General features: G+C 45.0%; 1 protein-coding gene across 2 annotated transcripts; it reads left to right on the top strand.

Annotated features, from left to right (window-relative positions):
- Positions 1-6,012: 6,012 nt before the first annotated feature.
- LOC308586162 (transcription cofactor HES-6-like) lies at positions 6,013-9,941 on the top strand. 2 transcript variants are annotated; one of them, XM_081192445.1, is made up of 4 exons: positions 6,013-6,288; positions 6,457-6,543; positions 6,678-6,753; positions 8,023-9,941. In XM_081192445.1, the coding sequence occupies exons 1-4, from the start codon at positions 6,208-6,210 to the stop codon at positions 8,466-8,468; spliced, it is 690 nt and encodes a 229-aa protein (XP_081048571.1). In that variant the 5' UTR covers positions 6,013-6,207; the 3' UTR covers positions 8,469-9,941. The 2 variants fall into 2 exon arrangements, with proteins under 2 accessions (XP_081048571.1, XP_081048570.1); XM_081192444.1 differs by having other exon boundaries at positions 6,014-6,288; positions 6,672-6,753.
- The last annotated feature ends 15,340 nt before the right edge of the window (positions 9,942-25,281 follow it).

Below are 25,281 nucleotides of genomic sequence, written 5' to 3'. Positions count from 1 at the left end.
GCGGAGGGCGTGCTAAGCCCTGCGTGTGTGTTCATTTAAGCTGCATAATAAATGCTCTATCCAGAGCTTCTGTCTTATTTGAATTTGTTGTGCTCTGAAATAATGGCATCACACTTTGGCATTTTATGCCTGCTGTGAGCTGCTCTAGGCACAATCCACCATCGGTTCTGAAAAAATTGGAACATAGGTGAACATATGCAGAACCGGCCCACCCATCAGGTGAGCTGAAGCAACTGCCTCGGGCAGCAGAAGCACAAGGGGCAGTGCCCTGCCCACCCCACCACCGCCAGAGTGCCCCCCTCTCGCCAAGTTCTTATGAGAGGGATGCGTTCCAGTGCGCAGTGTTGCCACTCATCTTCCCAAACCCTGTGACAGAGAAGACAAGTGCCAAGGCCTTGCAGAATGCCCCCCGCCCCACTCTCACCGGGTTCAGCAAGAGGGAGATTTTACGGCTTGCAGCATTGCTGCTCATCTTCCCCACCACTAGGGCAGCGAAGACGAGCACTGAGACCTTTTGGAAAGCCTTCCCCTTGCTGAATTTCAGCGAGAGGGGGCATCCCGGTGGCGGCAGAAGTGGTGGGGCGGGCGGGGCACTGAGGGGGGTGGCAGGGGGACAGGAAACAGGCCATTCCCATTTCGCCTCAGATGACAAAATGGATCCCTCATCATATGCATCCCTTCAATATTTCTTATCACCTGATCAGCAACAAAGGCCTCATAATCATGAATGTATGTATCGTCACCATGAGAAACAAGTAGTGTGGCAGATGGCGACTGCCACTGCAGCTCCTGGTAGCCACATCTATGCCTGTTTGCCCACCTGTCCTCCTGGCACAACACCCATACCATTCGTGTTGTCAAGCTATGCATTCAGATATCAAAAGGCGGCTGTCATGAATAATTTGTGTTTACATCAGATAGCAGTGTTTGAAATCTGCAAGTTTAATAACAGCTTAAAGAATTGCTGACGGACAGCAGGAAGAGTGGAATCAGAGTTGGAGGGGTCCCCATAACTTATGCAAGGTCCTGAACAACACACATTCAGGACTGGCCCTAACATTAGACAGAGCGAGGTGACTGCCTCAGGCAGCAGATGCAAGGGGCCAGCAGATGCAAGTCTCATCCCCACCCAAGTCCCCTGGCCCTACTCTTTTGTTGGAGCAAAAAGTTCTATGTGCCATGTCCTGGACCCCCATAACAAATCTGCTGCCCTCAGGTTTGGTGGACAACTCTGTCCAGTTGCCAGTAGTGAAATGCTTTCTCTGCCAGTCCAGTTGGCTCAGCGGTGTAGCGTGAGTTGTCAGCACCTGGGGCAACGCAAGTAATTTGCGCCCCCTAACCCGGGGCAAGGCACGTAATTTGCGCCCCCCCTAACCCCTAACCTGCGAGTTGCCGCTGGCGCTGCTGCCCAAACGACGCCGCTTGCCCGGAGGAGGAGGGGGGCAGAGAGGCGAGGAAAATGCAACGGCCCAGCAGCTGCAGCAGCAGCGGCGGAGGCGGGGCTGTGAGGAGGGGCTGCCTGGCGCGTCCTCCGCGGCGAGCGCTGAGAGCCGCTGCCTGCCGGGCACCTTCAGCCGGGCGCCGCGAGACATGCGGCTCTGCTACAGCCTGCGCCCGAGGCTCTTCGGCGACTCCGGAGGCAGCGAGCGCGCCCCCCCAGATGTTGCGCCCGGTGCGGCTTGCACCCCTTGCACCCCCCACGCTACGCCACTGAGTTGGCTTCTGTATGTGGAATGTGTGGGGCAAGAGTAAGGGAGTTTGATACCGGCAAGCAGAGTACAGCAACATTTTCCTAGGATACTGCTTTGCACTGATACAGCTAACATGGACCTCGATGATCGCTCTGCTAATAGCCCTTCTTGCATTCTGATGACTAATGACCTCTGACTTCCTATGTCATTCATAATGATGAACATACTATTGTTGAGAAACAATAGCATGGCTCCATATCACATACTGGAAAGTGCACATTCCCATAGAGGAAATGGAAATTTACTCCTAAGTCCCCAAACCCCAAGTTAGTAGTTCTTGTTGCTTTCAGCATGCTGAACATTTAAATGAGTGCTAGGCATACAGGGGCAGCAATTTAATTCTTCTTATGCTTTGGAAGGAACAGAGTGAATTCTAGGAAAAGGAAGTTGTTAGGCATTGGGGGCGGGGGATATCTTGAAGGGCTTCTTGAATGCAATGCTTTAAAATCAAGCTTTTGGTTTGAGCCAGCAACAGGAAAAATGCTATGACGTTACAGTCCAACTTTTGCCAGTTCAAATGTTTTGTGTTGCAACTTCGTGAAATTTTATTATGGTGATGTTCAAGACACAGTTTCTGAAATAGCAAGCACCTTATATTTCTTCTTAGAGAGACTGAGTCAAGACCAGCACTGTTTCACTCATTTCATATAGCTATATATGGCTAGACAGACACATTGGGCTGGATAAATTAACCACCGATTGGTTCCACGGAAATCAACACTGTTGTACGAAATGAGATGAATGGTGCTGGTTTGGAACATTCTGCATAAGAGAAAACGTAGGTTTGTTTGGTGGCACACCTAAACCCTTAGAATGTTACTCTTTTCAACTGCACACTGCTTAAGTGATAAGATGTGCCACATGGTGACTACCAAACATATGTAATTTCCTCCCATGGATACTATGTCCAGCCAGTACTCTTGCTGTCCTACTTGGCCATCTCTTTGTCCATTTCTACTCATATGGGCATTGTTCTGTGGGAGATTTGCAGTCAAACATAACTACACATGATTACTAGTTAGCATATAAAGGGGTTAAGGACCACAGAGGTCAAATTGTAAGAGTAGGCTCAGTAAAGTCATGCCCCCTCATTTTTGGTAAGGAAACAATGTGTTTCTTCACTTAATTTCCTCACTCTCTTCTTCATGATGTAAGTCATGGAGGGAGGACATGTGTCTGAAGCTATTTTTTCCGTATTTCTACACAATAATACTATACCTGTGCTGTTTTTGCTATTGCAGTGAATAACACAGGAAACATACCTCCGATCATGTAAGTAAAGCATTTTAAAACTTACTTTGCAGTGTGTTGTCTGTTCATTTCAGAGAGGGGTAGAAGGAGGTCTGCTGCTACACATAACTGAAACAGGATAAAGGAGGTTTAATAACCTATATTCTTATGCTTCACTAAGCTGCTTAACTCTGATACTTAAGCTTTGCTAGGGGCTTTCTCCCACCAGAGAGTCTGTTTGGCCTTGCACTTTGAATATAGGCAGTAAGCTGATTCCTTTGTTTGTTCACCTACAGTGTGGGTATCTAGGATTAAATAGTCTTCAGAATTTTGCCTTCCAGCATCTCAAAAATGATTTCCCTCCCTGCTCCCACGCACAGGTGTGGGTTACAATCTTTTGCAATTACTAGAACTCAGTTCTGTAAGACTGAGTTGGTAGTCATCTCCAAGACGTCTGCCTCTTGAAAAGGACAGAAAGGAACTTTAAGATAGGATCCCAAGGACTCAGCTGATACAATGAACAAAGTGTCTAGATCAGGCATAGGCAAACTCGGCTCGCCAGATGTTTTGGGACTACAACTCCCATCATCCTTGGCCACTGGTCCTGTTAGCTAGGGATGATGGGAGTTGCAGTCCCAAAACATCTGGAGGGCTGAGTTTGCCTATGCCTGGTCAAGATGAACGGCTGTAAAATCTGTATACAATACTAACTGGAGTATTCGTTCTCCTCATGCTTCTGTGGAACTTCACTCCTGAAACACAAGAGAGAAGAACCAATGGAGGAACCAAGGGATGCACAAGTCCAGAAAATCTTCAGAAAACAACCTAAAAGAAGGGAAATAAAAAACAAGCAAACAAACCTGCTCCATAATAGTTGGCATGCAAGGGTAAGAGACTGAATCGGGATGGGAAAACTGACAAGGAGGTGGGGCTGGATAGAATGGAGGAATAGAATGGAGTAGCTGGAACAGGAGCAGGGACAGGTGTGTAGAAGGAACCATATTTTTTGTCGGTTCCTGGCAAGCTGTGTTTCAATTTCCCAAGAGGTGGGAGAGGAAGCTACTCAGAGATATTAACAGAGTCATTTGTACATCACCAAAAAATAAAGGAGATTAAAAGTCCCAAATTGAAACCCCTCCTCCCCCAACTAAGCATATGGGTGCAGAATTCTGACATGTGTGAGGTAAAGGGAAACTGGGATGAGAGAATGGAATTGAGTGGCTGAAACCCTAAATAGAAGCACTGTACATTTTGTAGCAAGGGCCCATTTGTTTTATATATTACACATTGTAGTAAACAAAGCATTCTTCAACCACTGATGAATGCACCTGCCTGGCTGCAATGGAAGTGCCTTCTTCCTGCAAATCCAAGTCTCCAAATAGAATTGCTACATTATATCCTATGTAATGTTCTGTGTTGTAATTGTTCTGTGTTCTGCACCATTGTGATTGCTACATTGTGATTTGCCAGTGGCAGTGGAGTTGCTAAGTATGCTGTGGGTTTTCTTAGTATTTCCTCCTACAGTTATTGTTTTGCTGCAGTCTTGACTCTACTTCTTGTGGAGCATAGACTTCTACTGATTGCCCAAGTATCAAATATTGTTATTTCCCAGAGCTCTTTAAATGATGATAGGATATTGCTCCCCTCCCCGCAAATTATTCAGATGATTTGGGGAGATGAGAAAAGCCAAATCTTTGTCAGTAGTGTTGACAAAACCTTTTCAAGGTTAGATGCAGATATGCACTCCGTAAGGCTTGTATATAAAACAAACAAAACCTGAAGGCAAAATATGACTCAGAGGCTGCAACCATAGATCATTTTGACGGTTCCTGCTGAGCCTGCTGTGATTTGAAGATCCATCTGCCTCTTTCTCTTGTACACATGCACTTCCAGTAATATCAATAATCTAACACCTGAAAAGTTGGTTTTCTGTAGCTGCTGCTTTCAAAGCATGTACATGATATTTAATAAAGGCCAGACTCAGTGGCGTAGCGTGGGTTGTCAGCACCCGGGGCAAGGCAAGTAATTTGCGCCCCCTAGCCCGTGGATTTGCACCCCCTAACCCGTGGATTTGCGCCCCCTAACCCTAACCCCCAGATGTTGCACCCGGTGCGGCCGCCCCCCCTGCACCCCCCACGCTACGCCACTGGCCAGACTTTGCTGTCAGAACTTGGATGTCCGGCCACCTAACATGCTGGCCTGTAACCACTGGACTGGGTCACGGTCTGATTCATAGGGCTACCATACGTCCGGGTTTTCCTGGACATCAGTGGGATTTCAAAGGCGGTATTGACGTGGTGATTGGTGGCGAGGGGTGGCGAGGGGTGGGGGGGAATCCGAAAGGTGGTGCTTTGTCCTGGATCATAGGCAAGTCAATTTTTTAACATCGCGGTTTTTTGCCATTTTTGTAAAAACAAAAAATAGCTCAAGAACTTTCGGAGTGTCCTGGTTTTTTCTTTTTCAAATATGGCAACCCTACAAGATAGGTCACAACAGCACTACCACCACCTTACAAATATATGGTTATTAATAATCACAGTAAGAAATCCTAATGCAAGATTGGACGGTTGAAGACTGCACACTAGCAAGCCCAGTAAGCAACTTGCGTGTCGCTTTCACAGCCTTTCCACACGTTATTGCAACTCCCATCTCTCTCTCTGACATACACACGCTTCCTTACTGCCCTTCGTCCAAAAAGAAACCCCGCTGTTAACTCTTGAGAACGGAACGATCGCGTCGAATCCCGCAAGCGAGCAACTGAAAAAACACCAGGCAGAAACTAACGGCAAGCAAACATTACAAACGCGCGTTGGGCGACGGTCCCTGTCCAGCAGCGCGGCTTCCCTCCGCCCCCCGCCGCTGCCGCAGCTTTCGCTTCTGGAAAACGACCAGGAAAACGTCCCCGAAAGCGCCCGGCCAGACAAAGCGCCCGCCCGCCATTGGTGGCTTCGCTCGACGTTCGGGCTTCCTCTCGGCGCGCCGCGTCCAATAGACTCATTGACATGCAAATCAGAGGCTATAAATAGGGCCGGGGCGGCGGCCGCGGGAGGGGGCGGGGGAGTGCGGGACGGAGGCAGCAGCCTTGCGGCTTCATCTATTTATTTCACTGCACTATTTTCCGGCCTCCGCCTCCTTGCCTCCGCCCCCGGCTGCCCTTGCTCTGCACTTCTCCGTCCCCGCTCCGTCGTCTTGCATTTGCCCCATCCGCACCGCCCCGGATCCGGCCATGGCTCCCTCCTTTCGGCCCAGCAAGAACCGACCGAGCCGGGACGACGAGGATTTCTTCGAGGCCAGAGGAGACAGGAAGGTGAGGGAGGTGCGGGAGCTGTGCGCGGGTGTGTGTGGGGGGGGGGGTGGACTTCTGGGGCGGGCTGCTCTCGCGACGTGCGCGCCTGCTTTTGCAAGCGGGCGCGCGTGCAGCGATCTGCAAGTGGCGCCCTCCGCTCCTCCCCTCCTCTTTCTCTCTCCTCGCTAGGCAAGGAAGCCGCTGGTGGAGAAGAAGCGGCGGGCGCGGATCAACGAGAGCTTGCAAGAGCTGCGGCTGATCTTGGCGGACACGGAGGTAACTTGGCCGGCGGAGGGCTTTCGGGCGGGGGGGGGGGCGCGGAGGACGGGAAGGGGGGATGGGACTGACGAGATCGCTCTTTGCTGTGTCCTTTCCCCCCTCTCTCTCCTTTTGCTTGCTGCTAGTTCCAGGCGAAGATGGAGAACGCCGAGGTGTTGGAGTTGACGGTGAAGCGGGTGCAAGGCATCCTGCAGAACAGGTCTATCGGTGAGTGGCCGCAGCTGTTGCCCTGTGACATCCATCCTTCCTTCCATCTCTCTCGTTCCCATCTCCATCCTGGTCCTGCATCGGGGATCTGGCTGTTTCCTCGGTTACCTAGAGGACTACTCCTTATTAGGGCTGGAGGAGGAAGCTGCTGGGTAGATAAATTAAAGGGGATTGTCAGATAGAGGGAGGGAAATGGGCTGGGGGGTGCAGAGTTAAATTGCATTATTATTTTTTAGAAAAGAAGGGAGCATCAGGACCCAAGGATTGCATGGCACATGCATCCATTGCTTATTTTGCCAATAAAGCGTTTCAATTCTGTACTGCCATTTCTCTGGGGGTGGGAAGCTATCTTTTCTGTTCTCCTTAGTAAGGCAGCAGTCTTGTATATTCTTACCTGAGAGCAAGTCCCCTTGAATTCAGTAGGACTTATTTCCAAGTAGACATGCATAGGGCTGTATTGTAAGCAGCTCTCTTTCCTTCCTTACGATCATTACATTTTGATTCCTCCTCTTTGCCATTGAGGGCTGTATGCATGATGTCTCTTCTCCCTGCCCCTTGTGATACCACAACAAACCAGGGAGTTTAACACAAAACCGGTGCTACTTAGAGCACACCTGAAGTATTTCTGGTTTGAACTAAAGTTGCTGGCCTTCACTGTTCTGGTTCCACTTTATGTTCTTTTTCTTTTCCTGTTGCCCTACCTAGTGGCTGCTGCTATCCTTTTTTTGATCTAACTTAATTGTTATGATGAGACTTGTTTTATTTGGAGTAAACATACCTAGGCTGAGCTGTGCATGTGACAAGGAGTATTGCAGTTCTGCTTCTGCTTGAGTTGTGAATTGGACTTGCAGTGAAATGACTGCATAAATCCAACTTTGCTCAGTCTAGTTAAAACTATTCTTACGCAACTGTTACTAGAAAGCAGGCACATTTAGGTATATAAAACCTTATCTATCAGCCCCATCTACCTTCTTTTTCCAAAATATTTATCTCGTTGCATAAAGGCTGGGGCTTTCACCCTGAAACATACAGTTGTATCCTCAGCCAGATTAGCAGTGGTGCTGGCTGATTGTCCCTTAGTTAGAAGCCTCTGGGCCTCATTTTTCAAGTTTGGCATTGACGGGTATGGTGGGGAGTGGGATGTAGTTTTAGCATCTAGCCAGCACTGATGGGCAAGGGAGTAGATAGCCTTCTGCGGTACTACTGGGGAGAGGAGAAATGGATGTTTTGTGACCCTTGCTGTCTTTCTCTCTTTGCCTGTGGTCTCAGATAGTGACAAACTGCAGCGGGAGGCCAGCGAGCGCTTTGCAGCTGGGTACATTCAGTGCATGCATGAAGTTCATACGTTTGTCTCCAACTGCCCTGGGATTGATTCCACCATTGCAGCAGAGCTCTTGAACCACCTTCTGGAGTCGATGCCTCTGAACGAAGGCAGTTTCCAGGACCTGATAGCGGATGTCTTGTCAGACCCCTCCATCAGCCAGTGGCCTGGCAGCGATGGGCTCTCCCAGACGCCTGGGGAATTGCCTCCAGCTTTGAACCTGCCCAGTCCCAATTCGCCTCTTCCTTCACCTTCCTCCAGTGAGGAGACTTGCTCTGATGTGGAAGACACGGAGGCTGAGCAAAGCCACATCTCTTTGGATGGACTGGACAGGTCTAGGACGCAAAATGTGCCTTCCTCCAGCCTTTCCAAATCTATGTGGAGACCTTGGTAGTAAAGAGACTGCACAGGAACCAACGAAGATCTACCTAATAGGGAGAATACTTGAGCACTGTGTTCTTCTAGCCATTGGAATAGAGACGGTGAGGATTTCAGATGGTGCATTTGTGTTGTAATGTTGCTGTATTTCAGGACTGCATAGCTGGGCACTCTTACACTGTCAAATCATGACAGGCTAAATAGCTCGAATGTGTTAACATTTCATCTGTGAGTGTGAGAGGTGAATATTGGAAAGTCTTGGTTTCTTTTTATGATTAAGGGTGTGGGTTAAAAGAGATGGAAGTATGGAAGCAGAGCTCTTTTGTTGAAGCACAGCAGTGTTTTGCAACTTACCTTTTTTGTTTCCTTGGGGTTTTTTTAATGGTCCTTATAAGTGGCCCTGAATCACTACCTTTTTTCGATTAGGAGAAAACCCTTGTGCATTTGAAAACTTGGTGGTTTAATACCAGTGAAATGTATGAAGTTAAGCAGTTATGCACAACTTCAAATGTTCTAGTGATAGATTTTTCTCTCTCTTATTTTTTAAAAAGGAAAATCCCTGAAAGGGATTGGTGAAGCTAGTCTCTTGATGAGTTTAGTGGTCTAGGATTTCTCCTTCAGTGAAGGAAGAGGAAACTAGGAGCCAGACTGGAATTAGGTGAGCATTTAAAATATTGGTGGCAGGGTGCCTTTTAGAAACGTGTCTTACGCACAGCTAGCACATTTGAATTTATTGTGGTATGTTTTATAGCTTGTCAAATGTTTTATTTTAATCTTTTTATATATAAAAAAATAAAAGCAACTAAATTCACCAATGATTGCATGTATTTTGAGGGGTGGGTGACACGTCTGTTCTAGAAATTCTGTTCCAAGTGAGCAATTCATAAATATGTATCCTTGAGTGCAAACATTGGTAATTAAGCACTTAATTATTGTACTGAACTTGCCTGTTCAAGTATGGGGAGTTTGGAATGTTTCATTTGTTCAGGATTCTTGGGCTAACACGGTGGTTATACTTCTGGTTTTTGGCACACGTATGTTCCTGCGTTTGGTTACGTGACTTCCCAATTTAGTTTGTCATTGCTAAGCCTTTGTTTTTAAGCAACAACATTGGTAATTGTGTAAAAACCAATAACAAATGGCTTAGTTAGGGTTTGAACCATTGAATACTTTCCCGGTTTGAATGGAAAACATTGAATTACATGCCATTAATTAAGAAACTCGAAAGATGTTCTTTGATCTACTGCAACTTCAGCTTTCCGCCACTTAAAAACAGGTGGTTTTTTATTTTTTAAGATGTGTGAGCTGTTTGTGCTGTTACCTTTCCACAGAGCTGTCATTGTAATATAGATCTATGCTGTAAGTTTCCTTAACGCCAGAAAATGTCCCAGCATAGAGAAAGAAAGGGAGTGGTAAAAGTAAGGTTGGAGGGCTAGCTATGTAATCTTCCTTTTTGTTAACTATGTGGAATAATAAAATTGGAAACAAAGTTTACTGGTAGACGTGTGCTTTGTGACTAACTTTTAAGCCATCGGACTGGATGTCCCGTAATTCAAGCCTGTCACAAGAGTTGTTTCTCTCTGACTGCTAGATTCTCACCTACCTTTGAACTAGAAGGGAGGCCCACATTCTCCCTCCCACTTTTTCCCCCATGAAGGGGAAGTCTTCCCTGTAAATACCTTTTTTGCTTTTACAGTAGATGAGGGAATGTTTTGATGTGCAAACTAAGCGTTAGTATGGACAGTTCCAGTGAAAATAACACCCTATACATAATGACTTTGAGAGAGTGTGTATGGAATAAAGGAAATAGCCTGTAATCATACCAGCTTAAATTAAGGCCCAGGGAGGTCAAATAAATTTTTACTTGGGACATTAAACATGAGCAGGGCCTTGTACTTTTTTTTGTATTTAAAAGCAGCATTTGAGTAACAGTATTTAGGGCTGCAGTCTCTTAGGTATTCTGGACTAGAACTAAAATATTACAAGTTATTATTTGTGTTAGTAGACTATTGCAAATTCTTAAGTGGGAAAAAATAGTATTGTGGGGTAGAAGACTAGAGCAGGAGCCCAAACTGGGTCTCCAGCTGTTTTTGGACTACAACTCCCATCATCCCTAGCTAGCAAGACCCAGTGGTCAGGGATGATGGGAAATGTAGTCTGAAAACAGCTGGAGACCCAGGTTTGGAAAACATGGACCTAGCAGATGATCTTACCTTTTAAAAAAATCACAATGGATAGGAGAACCTCAAAATAACTATAAGCTGTCAATTTAACATCAAATGTCTAGGAACATCACCCTAAGGATGTCTATTCACAAGTAAGTCCTACTGAATTGAGTGGGGCTTACTCCCAGGTAAGTGTGGTTTGTAGCCCAGGGTTATGCTTCAAGTCCAGCCTTTTTTCAGTTTTGAAAAAATAGGTTTTCAAGCTTGAGGCTTTAAATGTAATCCTGACAATATTTGGGTTGGCCTGCTCTTGTTTGATTCCCTCAGAAGGTATGCATCAAAATCGCACAAAGGTTTAATTAGCAAGGATGCAGCATAATCATAGGGTTAAAGGACTGTTACACTGGCCCCCTTAGACCCTTGAATAGGCAGTATACATCTTGGTACCCACACATTAATAATGGACTACCTCTGCAATAAATGAATAGGAGTTTTTCAGGAGAAAATAAAACTGTAGCTAGCCTTGAGTTGCTCTTTGCACATTGTGAGCAGCCTGATATAGGTACTTAAGCTGTCTGCACTTATGGGCGATTATACTCTCTTTATCTACGGTAAGTGGGTCAGTGGGTCTGGCTGTTAACCAGAAGGTTGGTGGTTCTGGCTCACCCAGGGCAGAATTCCTGCGTTTCTGGTGGTTGAACCTTGGAGTCCCTTCCAACTCTATGATTCCATGTTTCTGATTCCCGGGTGCAAATCTGAGAGGTGTCTTGTGACTGGGTTCTATCCCTGAGGGCTGGGATTACCTACCAACCTTGTATCATTCTTCCGAGCCAGTTTTCTCAAACCTGCTGTGGGGAGGGGAGACAGAATGTACAGACAGCTTTGCCTTGCTGGTTGTTAGCTGAAAATAATTCAAAAACCCTAGCTGTTGTTACTGTGTACTTTGTGGCCCCACCGAAAGGGACACATTGTTATAAGAGTTTATGGTTCCCTCCGCCTAGAGACGGGTGTGGGAAGAGGTTGCATATACAGGGCATGGGTAGGTATATCAAAAGAGGTTTAAAGGTTTGGGTGGTGCAGAAACGTTAGCAAGTTCTAGGTGTGTGGGTTTGTGCATGCAATATAGGCATTTCTTGGACTTTTGCGTATGAATGAATGAACTTTATTACAGTCACAGACCTGGACTTTTGCATATTTGTGGGAGCACTTTGTGCGTAATTGCATGACTTCTAGTAGAATTGTTCATATGAAAGTGGGAATCTGGAAAATATGGTTCATCCAGACTCAACATTTCCCCTTTCCCATGTGTGTATGTGAGAGAGCCACCTCTGTGCAAAATTTGCAGGTTTGCTGTGTCAGTAGCTTTCTCACTTACAGGTCTCTGGCTTTATAAACTTCTGCCTAGGCTTAGGCGGCTTTGACCAAAGGAAAGCTACACTCATTCTTGTCGGAAAAAAAACCTCAGCCTTCCCTCGCTATTCAAGTCTCATCTCTTTCTGAATGATGATTATGGGAAGCAGCTGCCAGATCCCATCCAGTGTAATTGGCAATTCTCCTCTCCAGCCATAGAGAAACGAACCTCTTTTTTTTGTCCTGATACGACTCGCAAGCCTCAAAGTGACAACCATGGAAACAAGCAAATACTAAAGTCGTGAATTTTTAGCAATAATTGCTTGGGTCACTTTGCTCTGTATTAGTCTTTCTGAGTGTCACTGAAGAAAAGGTGGGTGCAAAAAGCAAAAACAAAACCCCATATTCTGTTCACAAACCTGTATAATACATGCCTACTTTTCTAAGGCTCCAGAATCTCTTAACTTTGGTAGGTCTTTGCAACTTTTTGTTGCGATCCTGCCTGATGTGAGTTTTTTCTGGTGGCACAATTATGTACTGTAGGAAGAGCTGTCATATTCCTGAATGCTACTTCATGTAATTCCTGCTGCTTGTATGTAGTAAACTCTAGGGGGGAGATTAGTCTTCTCCTTAGTTTAATGCAGAGGTGGGAAACCTGTGACCATCCAGAGAATTTTGGATTCCAACTCCCATCATCAGCTGTTGGCATGACTGATGGTCAAGGGTTGAGGTGGTGAGTTATAGTCCGACAATAGCTGAAAGGCCACAGGATTCCCTCCCACCAACTTGCGGTCCTGAAGTCTACTATCATGTTTTTATGAGGTAGTAGTATAGAGTAGAGAATCTAGTGTAGAGAAGTTATTTTCTCCTTCCCCCAGTAAGGTTCTGTGTCTTTAATAGGTATATGACACATTCAACCAATGAAACTGATCCTTGCATAAGCAACAGAGAAGTTTAACCTGTTCAAGTTCTGCTTGCCATGCAGCCGTTTTGAACAAGAAAACCACCCAGCCGTTTTAAGAAAGCAATTTGATACCGTAATGCTCCTTTCCCCTGGTTGGTAAAGCAATTCTGCCAATGCAGGGGTGTCCAACCAGTAGATCGCTATCTACCAGTACATCTCCGGCTAATCCTGGTAGATTGCAGGATCCTTATCGTGTACAAAAAGTTTGGGGGGAAAGCTAAAAAACTCTGTGCAATCCTCCCCCCAAAAAGCTCAACAACTCTGGGTACTTCCCTCCTAAAAAAAGCCAATGACAATGGGTAGATCACTACCAGTTTTTTTATACTGGGAGTAGATCACAGTCTCTTGGGAAATGGCCATGCCTGTGCTAATGGAAATTCTCTTGTATGCATTGTGGTGGGTTAACCACTGAGGAGTTGGGTCAAGGGTGATGTTACTGCTCTCAAAACAATGGTGTACCTATTAGCCCAAAGTATGTATGTAGGGATTGCTCACTGTTGAATATGCAAAACAGGAATTTGTGGGATGAAAGCCTAGGTAACTGAAGATAAGGTACTACTAGATAAGGTACAACTACTAGTAGCTGCAAACTTGGAGAAAGGGGGAGTATTGTAACCTGTGAACAAAGTTTAACAAAAGTGAAGTTTTGATGCTGGAATAGAGAAGAGAGTCAATGGAAATAGGACAGCTGATTCTGAGGTATGTAATTCTGGAGTTATACTTTGTATATATTTTTTGTCTCCTGCAGACATGCAGGGGGTTATAAACAGGAGGTCTAACAAACTGAAGTCATTTTGTCTTTCAAAAGAGAAAGGACCATCTTCAAGTTCTGTATTTTTAAATTGTCCAATCTGGAAATGTACAACTAGCATTGAAACATTCTGAGCAATGTTGGGGTTTAAAAAACACACACCACAAATCCACAAATTAAGTTCACAGAAAGTTTACATCCTCTCATTAGGTGTTACCGGGTTTCAAAAAATTTGCATTTCTGTACCTTACTGCAAAGGTGTGAGATCTGACACCTCCTTGATAAAGGCAGGAAGAGTGAGCTTTTCATTGTGGTGGGGATGTGGTTTCCAGCAGTTACACTGAAAAGAAAGTTCATGCTCTTTCTCTTTTCTCTCCACCCCCTACATAGAAACTGCCTTTATTCTTTGCAATTTCAAAGTAATAGCAAGACCCTAGCTGGGTTGTTACTGTACTAGATTGTAAAAAGAGGTACACCCCTCCATGCCATAAGAAGGGGGATATTTGTTTGATATGCAGTTGGAAAACCCTGGAGTCATTAGCACTACACCATTGGCAGTGGTCAGTGATGCTTCTTGTAAATAACTTAGATCAGTTGAAAAGGGTCTGGGAGAAGGGCTTGTTACTGCTTTGGGTCAAATGCCAATGGGGAGTATTAGCCTTACGGATGATCTTGCTAAATAGAGTCCACCTCATAATGGCATGCTAAGCAAGGGCAAGGCTCAGAAAAAAAATGTAGAATACAGTGAGTATCTGTAGTACCAAATGGTCATCCATCCAACCCCTCTCCTCCATTCCTGTTGTAAGCCCAAAATCCAGATGACAGGAAGTTTCAGGGAAACGTTTGCAGCCAAATAGTGGATAATTAACCTTGGTGGCTCAACACCATTCTAGCCACCATTAGAGACTAAAAAAGCCCTCTGTGGCAAGATGTGTGAAAAGGTCACTTAGAATATATGTGCACAGAGGTCCAGAAAAGTTGCTACTTTTGAAGAGGTCAAAAGGCCAATGGTGCAAGGAAGAGCTGCGAATATGGAATATACTATATGGAATGTAAATAAATATATAGGCCAGGGGAAGGTACACTGAAATCTTACTGAAACGAATGATAAACTTGGATGATGTGTTGTGGGCTCAAATCCGGTTGGTGTTTTCTGATAAACAAGATCTGAGGTAGACATATGACCACTTTGGGTGTTCTCGTGTTTAAAACCAATATGGAAGCAGAGATGAGCGTGTTAAACTCCACCACCACCTCCATTTCATTCCGGAAGTAGGGTGTTTTCTCATCTACTTGGGGAGGTTCCCCGAGTAATTTAGACTCCTGGTCTTCCAATCTTCTACCTCACACAGGGAGCCTATCGTAAGTACAGGAAGAGGTTCCACGGCCTTGAAATGTGCTGTCTAATTAGCAGAAGGTGAGAGGAGAACCTGGTACTTCTGGTGTCCTTTATTCACCCAGGTATGTGGGGGCTGCTCACCTGTGAGGAGGTCCTCCAGGGCTAGAGCAGTAGTTCAGTTTTCAGTCAAGTGGACAGGGCCAAATGAGTCCATACACACACCACTTCCCAGAATGTTGCTGCTTTTGTGGGAAAGACCCACACACGTCTTCCTCCCCCCATGGATGTCTCATTTAGATGTTATCCAAGCCTCACAGATTAGCAGCTCCTACAAAGAACTTCTAAAAGACATCTTCGTTTCAAATTGCTTTTGTACTCCACCCAGTGTGTTTTTGAATAAAAGCTCAGATCTTTTGGCTTGAGATCAAACTATTTTAGAAGCAGTGAATAGTTGTGGCAGTTACAAAGCCGCTGCTACAAACCCCACCCACCCCCAGCATTTTTCTTCTTAAAAAATGTTTATTTCCCTGCAAAAGTGCTGAACAAATGTTTACAATGAAAAACACGTGGGGCAGGAGTGGATTTTTATAAAAGGTGGACTGTGGAAGTGTCCAAAGTATGGCAAACAACCACACTGGAATGAAAGCCAGGGACTTGAGGCAGCATATGACTGAAGTTGGGCAAAAACCATTTCCCTCTGCTGGGGAGAAGCATGTCTATATCAGGGGTTCTTAACCTGTGGTCCAGGAATGGGTTTCAGGGGATCTGGGCATAAAATCAATTTCTTTCCTGTTACTTTGAAAATTGCCCTTCTGAAAAAATCTGAGGTGGGGGGTAGGCTCCACAACTTTCACCACATTCTCAAAGGGGGGCATGACCCCAGAAATGTTAAGAACCATTAGTCTGCAAAAAGCTTCCTGAATCACCTGCTGAAGCACAATCCCTTAACACAGGGGTCTGCAAAGTGTTTGTGGCTTGGGCCAGTTCACGGTCCCGCAGACGCTGCAGTGGGCCGGAGTGTGCGCACATGCGCAAATGCTATTTCCGGCGCTCCTTCCAGCGTGGAGGCGGCGTGTGGAGCTTCCCATTGGTTGCGGAAGTTTCCTGCAGCCAACGGGAAGTCAGCCAGCATCGCGGGAGGTGGTCCCTGCTCTGCTCTGTGCATGGGAGCCAACTGAGCGGGCAATGGGGGTCCGTGGGCTGGTTAAATGACCCCCATGGGCCGTTTGTAGCCCATGGGCCTTAGGTCTCTGACCCCTGCCTTAACCCTTTGTCAGAAACTGTAGGTCTTCCCCCCTCCCCCTTTTGCATAATATCTAATCTGAAGGAGAGCTCTGTGAAACTCACAAGTGATCTTATTCTGTGACTTTTGGCTACTCTGAATAAAAATGATATGCCCGCCTTGTATGTTAGCCCACAAGAATTACTAGTCTGCAAAAATAAGAGCAGTCTCCTTTGCAATGGACAGCATACATTTGGACACAATTAATCACCCTCCCCTAACCTGATGCCTTCCGGTCAGTTTTAGATGACAGCTCCCCTAAGCCCCAGTCGGCATGCCAACAATCAGATGGTGTAAGTTGTAGGTGGCTTCATGGCCAAGTGGGGATTTGAACCCTGGTCTCCCAGGTCCTAACCCAATGCTCTGACCACGGCACCACACTGGCTCTCTATCTTGAGGGCAGCTAGTGGAATTCTTCAAGAACTGCAGGTAGGTTCAGCTAAGAACTGAAAATGCTCACCAGTGCTTGAAAAAGGGACTCTTCCTGCCTCCCGCCTCAACACAGTTTGCACCTTGCACACTCAACAGAAGTCCTCCTTTTCAAAGCGCTTGCCCAGTGTTTGCGCGGATCCATTCACTTGAACTGCACAATGTGGGCCTAGACGTTTAATTTGTGTACCACCCTCATGTATAAAACAATGGTTCTGGCTGTGCTCTTTTTTCCTTCCTTCCTTCCTTCCTCCCTTCCCAAGATGGCCACTATGGTGGCTTATTCTGAAAAACATGCTTGGAACATGATCCAGGACACAACTCCATAATGCTTGGATGCTGTGGTGCCAGAAAAGTGCTCACAGAGTAGTAGGGGGTGCTTGAATTACAAGAGAGGCATTAATTGTGACCCCCTTCCCTAGTTTCTACAATACTATATTTGGATAAATTCGGTGTGAAGTTCAGGCTTGCAGACTTCTTCTCAAAAGAGCATCCTCGCAGCTTTCCCCTCATAATCCTGAGCTTCCACTACTGTGTAAGTTATAAAGAGAGGAAATCCCATGATAAACAAAAGATCACGCAGCCAGGTATTAACCACGCAGGCAGGATCATAACCAGGCTGATGGCATTTTTCCAAATGAGCAATTGGCACAGTTTCTGTGCCTTGTTCTTTTCAGCAGGGAGGGAAAGGATGGGGAAAACCAGTTTTACCAAAATGCTGCCTTCGGAGAGCTCTGCTACGCAGACTTGCTTCAAAAGTCTGAATTTCACTGTTGAAGGACTGCTGGCATTGCTCTTCTTACATTGCCTACAGCAGCCGCTGCTGAACTCCAGCCGTCTGCAGACTGCAAAGTGAGTCTCACTTTGCTTGGGTGGGAGAATAGGGGGTGGGGGAGAGGAGAGCAGAGCAGCTCACTCTATCGAGATTTAACTCTTTCGGCAACTCAGTGGGTTCGCCAGCTCAGAGGGACTGAGGAGCTGGTGCTGTTCTCAAAAGTTTCAGGGGGAAAGTCTCTACTTTCCAGACGGGCAGCAGCTACTCATATTCTTTTGTAATTTCATAGCTGTTAAAAGGGACAGCAGGCCTGGTAAGAAAAACCATTAAGGAAAAGATAGGCGACCTTTTAAAAAGCTAGGGGGTGTTGTTCTGATTTGCTGCAGCCCAATGTATTTTTCTAGAAAATATTTTAATCTTGACTTTTCAAGTGGTTTCTGTTCCAGTATTTCTCAGACAGGGTGGGAATGTGGCACACCAAATAATTTCTGCAAAATCCACTCAATCCCCCCCCCCCCGTCATTAAATAGTTCTTAAAATGTATACAGTAGAAGCAAACATAATAACGATTATATTTTATATAATTCGCTAATACCTCTTTTTTGGTGCAATGATCAACAGTGTCAGTGAAACCTATCTCCCCATCTTTCTAAGCACACCTTTTTATCAAGTGTGTCCAGCATCCCAGGCTGCCTCCAAAGTAGACAAAGTTCAGACAAGGCTGGTTTTATATTGCATTTTGCAGGATGACTATGTCTGGGTTTCGTTGCCGAGTCCCTCTAGGTCTATAAGCCTTCAAAGGCTACACGTAGCATGGCTGTTCAATGACTTCCTGAGCAGTTGGACCCTTTGATCATGTCAGATGCATCCAACAAAGACTCTTACCTGTAAATATGCTGCTGTCAGCCTAATGGAGTAAAAGTTGACACCATAAAGTTCACAGGCTCCATACAGCCTAAATGAGGTGACAAAAGAAGCAAATTCCGTAGGGCTCAAGAGAGTGGATGCTAGCCTGAAGTACACTTACTCATGAGTAAGGATGCTAAAGATCGCCACACACAATTCTACAACTTGACTTACCTCTGTGACAGTTTTGTTCAGCAAATCCATTAGCACATTTTAAAAAGACAAGTAAAGGTCATGCTGTCTGCAATAAGTTTTAGATAATTCATACCCCATTCAATTGACAATGTTTTTGCGTTCGTGAGTGTGAAGGCACGGCTTTACATGGGGCTAATTTTATGCAACCTATTTTTGTCATAAAAACCTATATATTCATGTGTAAAAGCCACATAACTTCAGAACCATGTGATGTCTAAAAGGAAATGGAAACTTACACCACAGCCTGCAATCATTCACATGCCTTGTACGTGTAATCATAGAATTGCTGAGTTGGAAGGGACCTTGTGGGTCATCTAGTCTAACCCCCTGCAATGGTTTTTTTTTAACGCAATGTGAAGCTCGAACCCAGAGCCTGAGAATAAGAGTCTCATGCTCTACCAACTGAGTTGTCCCACAATTTTATAACAAAGGCATCCTCAGATTTAGATCATCTACAAGGTTGTGGCATGAGAACTAAATGCAAGAAATTGTTTCAGCTGTTAACTGTTTTATAAAGTGCATTTATAGGTATTCCACATGTAACTGGTCTCTTTACTGTGGTCTTTGCCACACGTATAGCCTGATTCTTGTACACTGTAAATAAGTTACATGTTATTGCTAGAAGTACATGCACCAGACAAGTACAGCACAAGCAAAAATTAAGCCGGAATTGCCTAACTTAGGGCAGGTGTGGGTTCACCCTGTGGAATAAATGAAATAACCCAACAGTAGTATATGCTCCAGGTCATTTTTAATGATTATTTCAATGATAATTTATATTTAACCTGATGCAATCCCATGAGATATAGAACACACCAGAAACCAAAGCACAACATGAATTCTAAAAACGCATGAAAAACTTGCTTTGTATAGGACCAGTTTGCCCATCGTAATCTGGACCTGGAGATGCAGTTGCCGTGCTTCCTTTGTGCTGCATTGTTTCTTTTAATGCACACAGAAGATCTCCCTGCGTGCTCTTAGCTTTATATCAGCACAACTCTTCAATAGTGGAAGGAGACATGTATTACAAACTTTACAGCTTTAAAAACTGAAATCAAATGGCCCCATCATTTCTTTTTCATTTCTCTCCCCCCATCCCCTTTTTGCTAAATGGGAGGTGGAGTTGTCAATAAAAGTTTGGATTCCTGCCTGGGATGGAAATCAGATGCAGGCACAAGGCAGCCACCCTGCTCCTTGCCAACAGAATGTCTGCGCAGAGCAGATGGGACATATGGCCTTCAGGACACAATGCCAGCAAGCAGCACGGAGCGAGATAATAGAGGCTGAACAAAACCGGCTCAGAAAGCAACTGCCACATACACGGCTCCAGCTGCTGCTCTGGGGAAAGTCTCAGCACCCTCTTTTACTCCGTGTCTTTTCACCGTTTTTTAAAAACATCATTCTGAACTGCAAACAAATGAAAGTGGGGTTTTGGATTCCATTTCTAGCAGAGAGCACCAACAAAAGCGTTTTTATTAACACATATCTATATTGCTTTGGACTGCCTTTTCTTTTTCTTCTAGATTCAAAAATAAAGGAGACATCACCTACGGCGATCTTCTGCACTAAACCCCTCCAGCAGTGGAGGTTACATCATGAGTCGCTCATTATTTGATCCCAGCGGCCAGCCTATGGCATTATTATCCTCTTCTCCACGCAAGGTTTTTAAACAACGCTTCATGCAAACACAAGAGCGTGTGGGTTTCCTCAACCCCCCAGCCCCACTTTTGAGAGTCATTCAGGGCATGTAAAACAGTAGCAGCAATTAATTTCGCAGGCCAGCTTCCTGCCGTCAATTCCAGAATGGAAAATCTGGACGTTGCCAAACAAAACCATCTGCTCTGTAGTGATATATCATTTACAGTCACCAACATTCTTGCTACCACAAGCAGAGTGGACGAAAGAGAAACTAGTTTCAGGCAGGGAAACAAAAGGCTACACCTTGGAGCTGTAAGGAAATATACTTTTGTGTTTCCCCCTTAAGCCATTCCCTGGGGATGGGGTATGTGGGGGGGGGGTGCAATATCTGTGGCACAGGACACGTCATACTAAACTGCCAACTTTGCTGCATTTATTTGGTCTGTGGCTCAATCTAGGTAAAGGTAAAGGGACCCCTGACCATTAGGTCCAGTCGTGACAGTCTCTGGGGTTGCAGCGCTCATCTCGTTTTATTGGCCGAGGGAGCTGGCGTACAGCTTCCGGGTCATGTGGCCAGCATGACTAAGCCGCTTCTGGCGAACCAGAGCAGTGCACAGAAACACCGTTTACCTTCCTGCCGGAGCGGTACCTATTTATCTACTTGCACTTTTACGTGCTTTCAAACTGCTAGGTTGGCAGGAGCAGGGACCGAGCAACGGGAGCTCGCTCCATCGCGGGGATTCGAACAGCCGACCTTCTGATCGGCAAGTCCTAGGCTCTGTGGTTTAACCCACAGCGCCACCTGTATCCCTTGTGCCACAATCTAGTTCAGGACAAATAAGAGTACTTTGTCACGCAGTGCAGTTAAATGATGAAACTCACTCCTCCAGTGATGGCCACCAACTTGGATGGCTTTAAGAGAGGATTGGCAATTTTGTGGAGGCGGCAGTTGTCAATGGCTACTAGCCATGATGGCTATGCCCTGCCTCCACAGTTGGAAGCAGTAATGCTTTGGAAAACCAGTTGCTGAAAACTGCAAGAGAGGAGAATGCCCTTGTGATTGGGTCTTGCTTGTAGGGTTCACAGAGGCATCTGATTGGCCATGGTGAGAACGGGAGGCTGGACTAGATGGGCCACTGGCCTGACCCAGCAGGCGCTTCTTTATGTTCTTATCACTTTCTATGACGCCCTCTTTTTTAAAAAATAAATAAATCTTTATTTATACAACAACAAAAACACACACACAAAAAAACACAAATACAAAATTACACACAAATTACAAAAATAACCATAGACACATAATTTTCTTGGCAAACAATAAAACATCTATTGGTCTTAACACTAAAGACCCAACTTCCCGTCTATTCCATATTTCAAATTCATATTTATTGCCAATACACATTTTCATAATTAAACTTATTGTCAATAAACCTAATTTCTTCTATCTACCTAGCAACTATTACTGAAGTTCCTCGAATGCTGCAACAGAATTTAAACTACTATATTTATTTTTCAGATATTCTTTAAAAACCTTCCATTTAGAAACAAATTCCTGTTTTGATTTATTCTTTATCTTTTCTGATAAACCATCTAATTTGGCATATTCTGTCAGCTTTTGGATCCAATCTTGTATAGAGGGGATTTCATTACTCTTCCATTTTGCTGCGATCAAAACTCTTGCTGCCGCCGTCGCATATAAAAAGATACCCTTCCTGTTTTGTGGAATATCCAAATCTGTTATTCCCAGGAGGTAGGCCTCTGGTTTTTTATTGAAAGAGATCTTTAGCATTTTTTGCAGTTCTGCATGTATACTCTCCCAGAATACCTGTATTTTCCTACATATCCACCACATATGGTAGAATGTTCCTGAGTCCATGACGCCCTCTAACTGCAAATTCAGGGGGTGAGGGCTGGCAGGACTAGTGCCAAACCAAAAAAAAGAGAGCAAACCCTAAGGGAGTATCTGCCACACCACCTGTCCAGTGAGGCCTCAGAATGTTCTGCATCCACAGAATGTGGAACATCACTTGGAAAAGAAAACCTGAGGAGGAGGGTAACAGAATAAGAGAATTGTTTCTCCTATGCTTCAAAGTATGAAATTCAAACATCCACTGTAGGGGCTTGCAACTGATAACTCTTAACAGCAGTGCTTCTGCTCAGCCAGCCATGTCCCACAGAATATGCTATTCTCTTGTCAGAATTTGGGACTAGTCAGAAATAAACTAAACAAGGTTGTGAAAACAAGCATTGAGGGGCAGGCCCCAAGAGCCAGCACATTAGAGATATATGTGGGACAAAAAGAGGGCAGACAAATCCCATTCCCTCTGCCGTGCTTACATGGTCTGCCTGCAATCATGGTCAGTGATTAAAAAGGTAAAGGGACCCCTGACCATTAGGCCCAGTCATGACCGACTCTGGGGTTGCGACGCTCATCTCTCTTTATTGGCCGAGGGAGCCGGCGTACAGCTCCCGGGTCATGTGGCCAGCATGACTAAGCCGCTTCTGGCAAACCAGAGCAGCACACGGAAACGCCGTTTACCTTCCCGCTGGAGTGGTGCCTATTTATCTACTTGCACTTTGACGTGCTTTTGAACTGCTAGGTTGGCAGGAGCAGGGACCGAGCAACGGGAGCTCACCCCGCTGTGGGGATTCAAACCGCCGACCTTCTGATCGGCAAGTCCTAGGCTCTGTGGTTTAACCTACAGCGCCACCTGTGCCAGTGATTAGATTGGCTCAAAAGCCAAATTTATCACCAGTGGACCACAACCTCTGCTATTCCCAGTTTTGCAGGACTTTCTCTCTGTGAACCCTCACTCAATGTCAACAGCATTTGCAGGGCAAATTTCTTCTCACCTTATGGCCATAAGAGCATAAGAAGAACCCTGATGGATCAGACCAAAGGCTGATCAAGTGTTTCCCTACAGTGGCCAACCAGATGCCAATGGGAAGCCCACAAAGAGATGAATGTGATGGCCCTCTCCTGCTGTTGTTTCCCATCAACTGACACTCAAAGGCATGCCATCTGCCGCTGATCCTGGAGGCTGCCCTTGACATCACTAAAAGACAGAGAAAAAGCATAGGATGCATACCCTGTATACCACTCTGCTGTAATGAACAGCAGGGTGCTCATCAATGAACACAATGCAAATGTGAGCAGCCACAGAAGCAGGACTTCAATGCGACCTTGTTGCCAAAAAGGGAGGTCTTCTGAAAAGCCAGCAAAGAGGTAGCTTTCTTCTCCTTTTCTGGTAGGACCTTTCAGAGTTTGGCAGCAGTGATCACAAAAGTCCTGTTCTGAGCCACTGCAGTTCCAATTTCCAATAGAAATGGCAGGGGGAGGATCGTAACCAATTCACAGAGCACTTGCCTTAAATGCAGAAGGTTGCATGCCCTGTCCTTAACATAGGACACGGAACGACTCCTGTCTAAAACCCCGGAGAGCCATTAGCAGTCAGTGTAGGCAACTCTGAGCCGGGTACGACTCAGTATAAAGCAGGTTTCGACAGATAAAAACATTTGTTTACTAGATCTCAGTTAGTGAAGGGGCTCCACGACCCTTGAGGAATGGGACCAGGCTGAACAAAGGTTAAAGGTTTTTTAAATGTTCAAACCAGTACCTTGAATTAGACCAGTGCACACTCCAGACGATGTTGGAAGGCAGTGCTCTTCCCTAAACGTATGAGTTGTGTTGGAACCATGTAGGGTGCATTGTGGAAGTCAAGCCTAAAAGTTAACAGAAGCATATATCCACATAGCAAGGTTTGATCCATTTAGGAGAGGAAAGTCTGCTCATCTGCCAAACTTGAGCAAAGGCACTTTCAAATAAAATTTGTTATTCAGGAATGTCTGGAGTTGCTCAGGCCGTTAGTCAGAAATGAGAACACACCAGTGAAAAATTGATACAATATTCCTTATCCCAAAATGGCATTTTCAGAAACAAACAAGCCCTTTCTTTATGGCTGATGAAAACAGTCTCCATCATACACACTGACAATTTTGGCCCATAATTTAGCTGCAGTTAGCAGAGTTTAGGCAATGTGCATGTTGTAGCTTTTACCATCCCCAACATCCTGTCAATATCCTTGAGGAACTGCAGATCTCAAGAAACTAAATACTTGAGAGAAACTGCTGTTTCCAACACTAAATACTGCAATGCAGACTACACTAGTAGACAAACAACTCACTGGATAGACTACATGAGTACCAGGGAATGACAGGAAGCCAGAATGACATGATCCAGTGATTCAACAGAGGTGATAAGAGTTGGTCTTTTAGCTAATTTAGTTAATCCATTAGATTATAAGAATAGCAAAACCAGCACATCTTCAGTGCTTTCCAACTGACTGATACTTTCAGAATTCAGACTCATGAAAATACAATGCGACTGCAAAATTGTATGAAAAATGGAATCCTGTATCTGTAAAATACTCATCAAAATTCTAAACAGATTTTAGGGATATCAAAATGTGTTGGAAGAGTGACACCTACAGGCCACTAAGAAGATTTGTTTTTTTAAATATTAAAGATTTTCTTGGTTTACAAAAAGTATATACCTTGTCTTTTTTTTCAGGTTGTACAGTCTCTCTTACAAATCAGTTACATTTGTTGTGAGACATTAGTGTTGAGTACAGTATAAGGTTGGGGAAGAAGAGCGGGGAGAGGTGGTGAGGCATATTATTTTATATAGTGTACATGTGGGGTTTTGTGCCACTAAAAGGTTTTGTCAGTGTTTCAGAGATTACAAGCACACTCTCTTATTGGTTAAAATTGGCAATGTATTTTGGTTTGTATCCAGCTAAATTATAGTAGACCCAGAGAAATTAATGGACCTAAGTGAGCCAAGCTCATTAATTTCAATTGCTGTACTCTCTGTATGACTATCATTGGCTGCAAGCCTGTGTAAGTTCCATCTATAAAGAATGACTATCAAAATAATTTATTACAATGTAGAACAAGGATGTGGAATCTATGGTTCTCCAGATGTTGCTGGCCTACAACTTTCATTATCGCTGACTACTGACCATGCTGGCTGGTG

This window comes from Podarcis bocagei (genome assembly GCF_964188305.1).
Source record: "Podarcis bocagei genome assembly, chromosome: 4".
Lineage (NCBI taxonomy): Eukaryota > Metazoa > Chordata > Lepidosauria > Squamata > Lacertidae > Podarcis > Podarcis bocagei.
The sequence above is the reverse complement of the archived record's forward strand: the minus strand, read 5'-3'. Positions and strand labels throughout refer to the sequence as shown.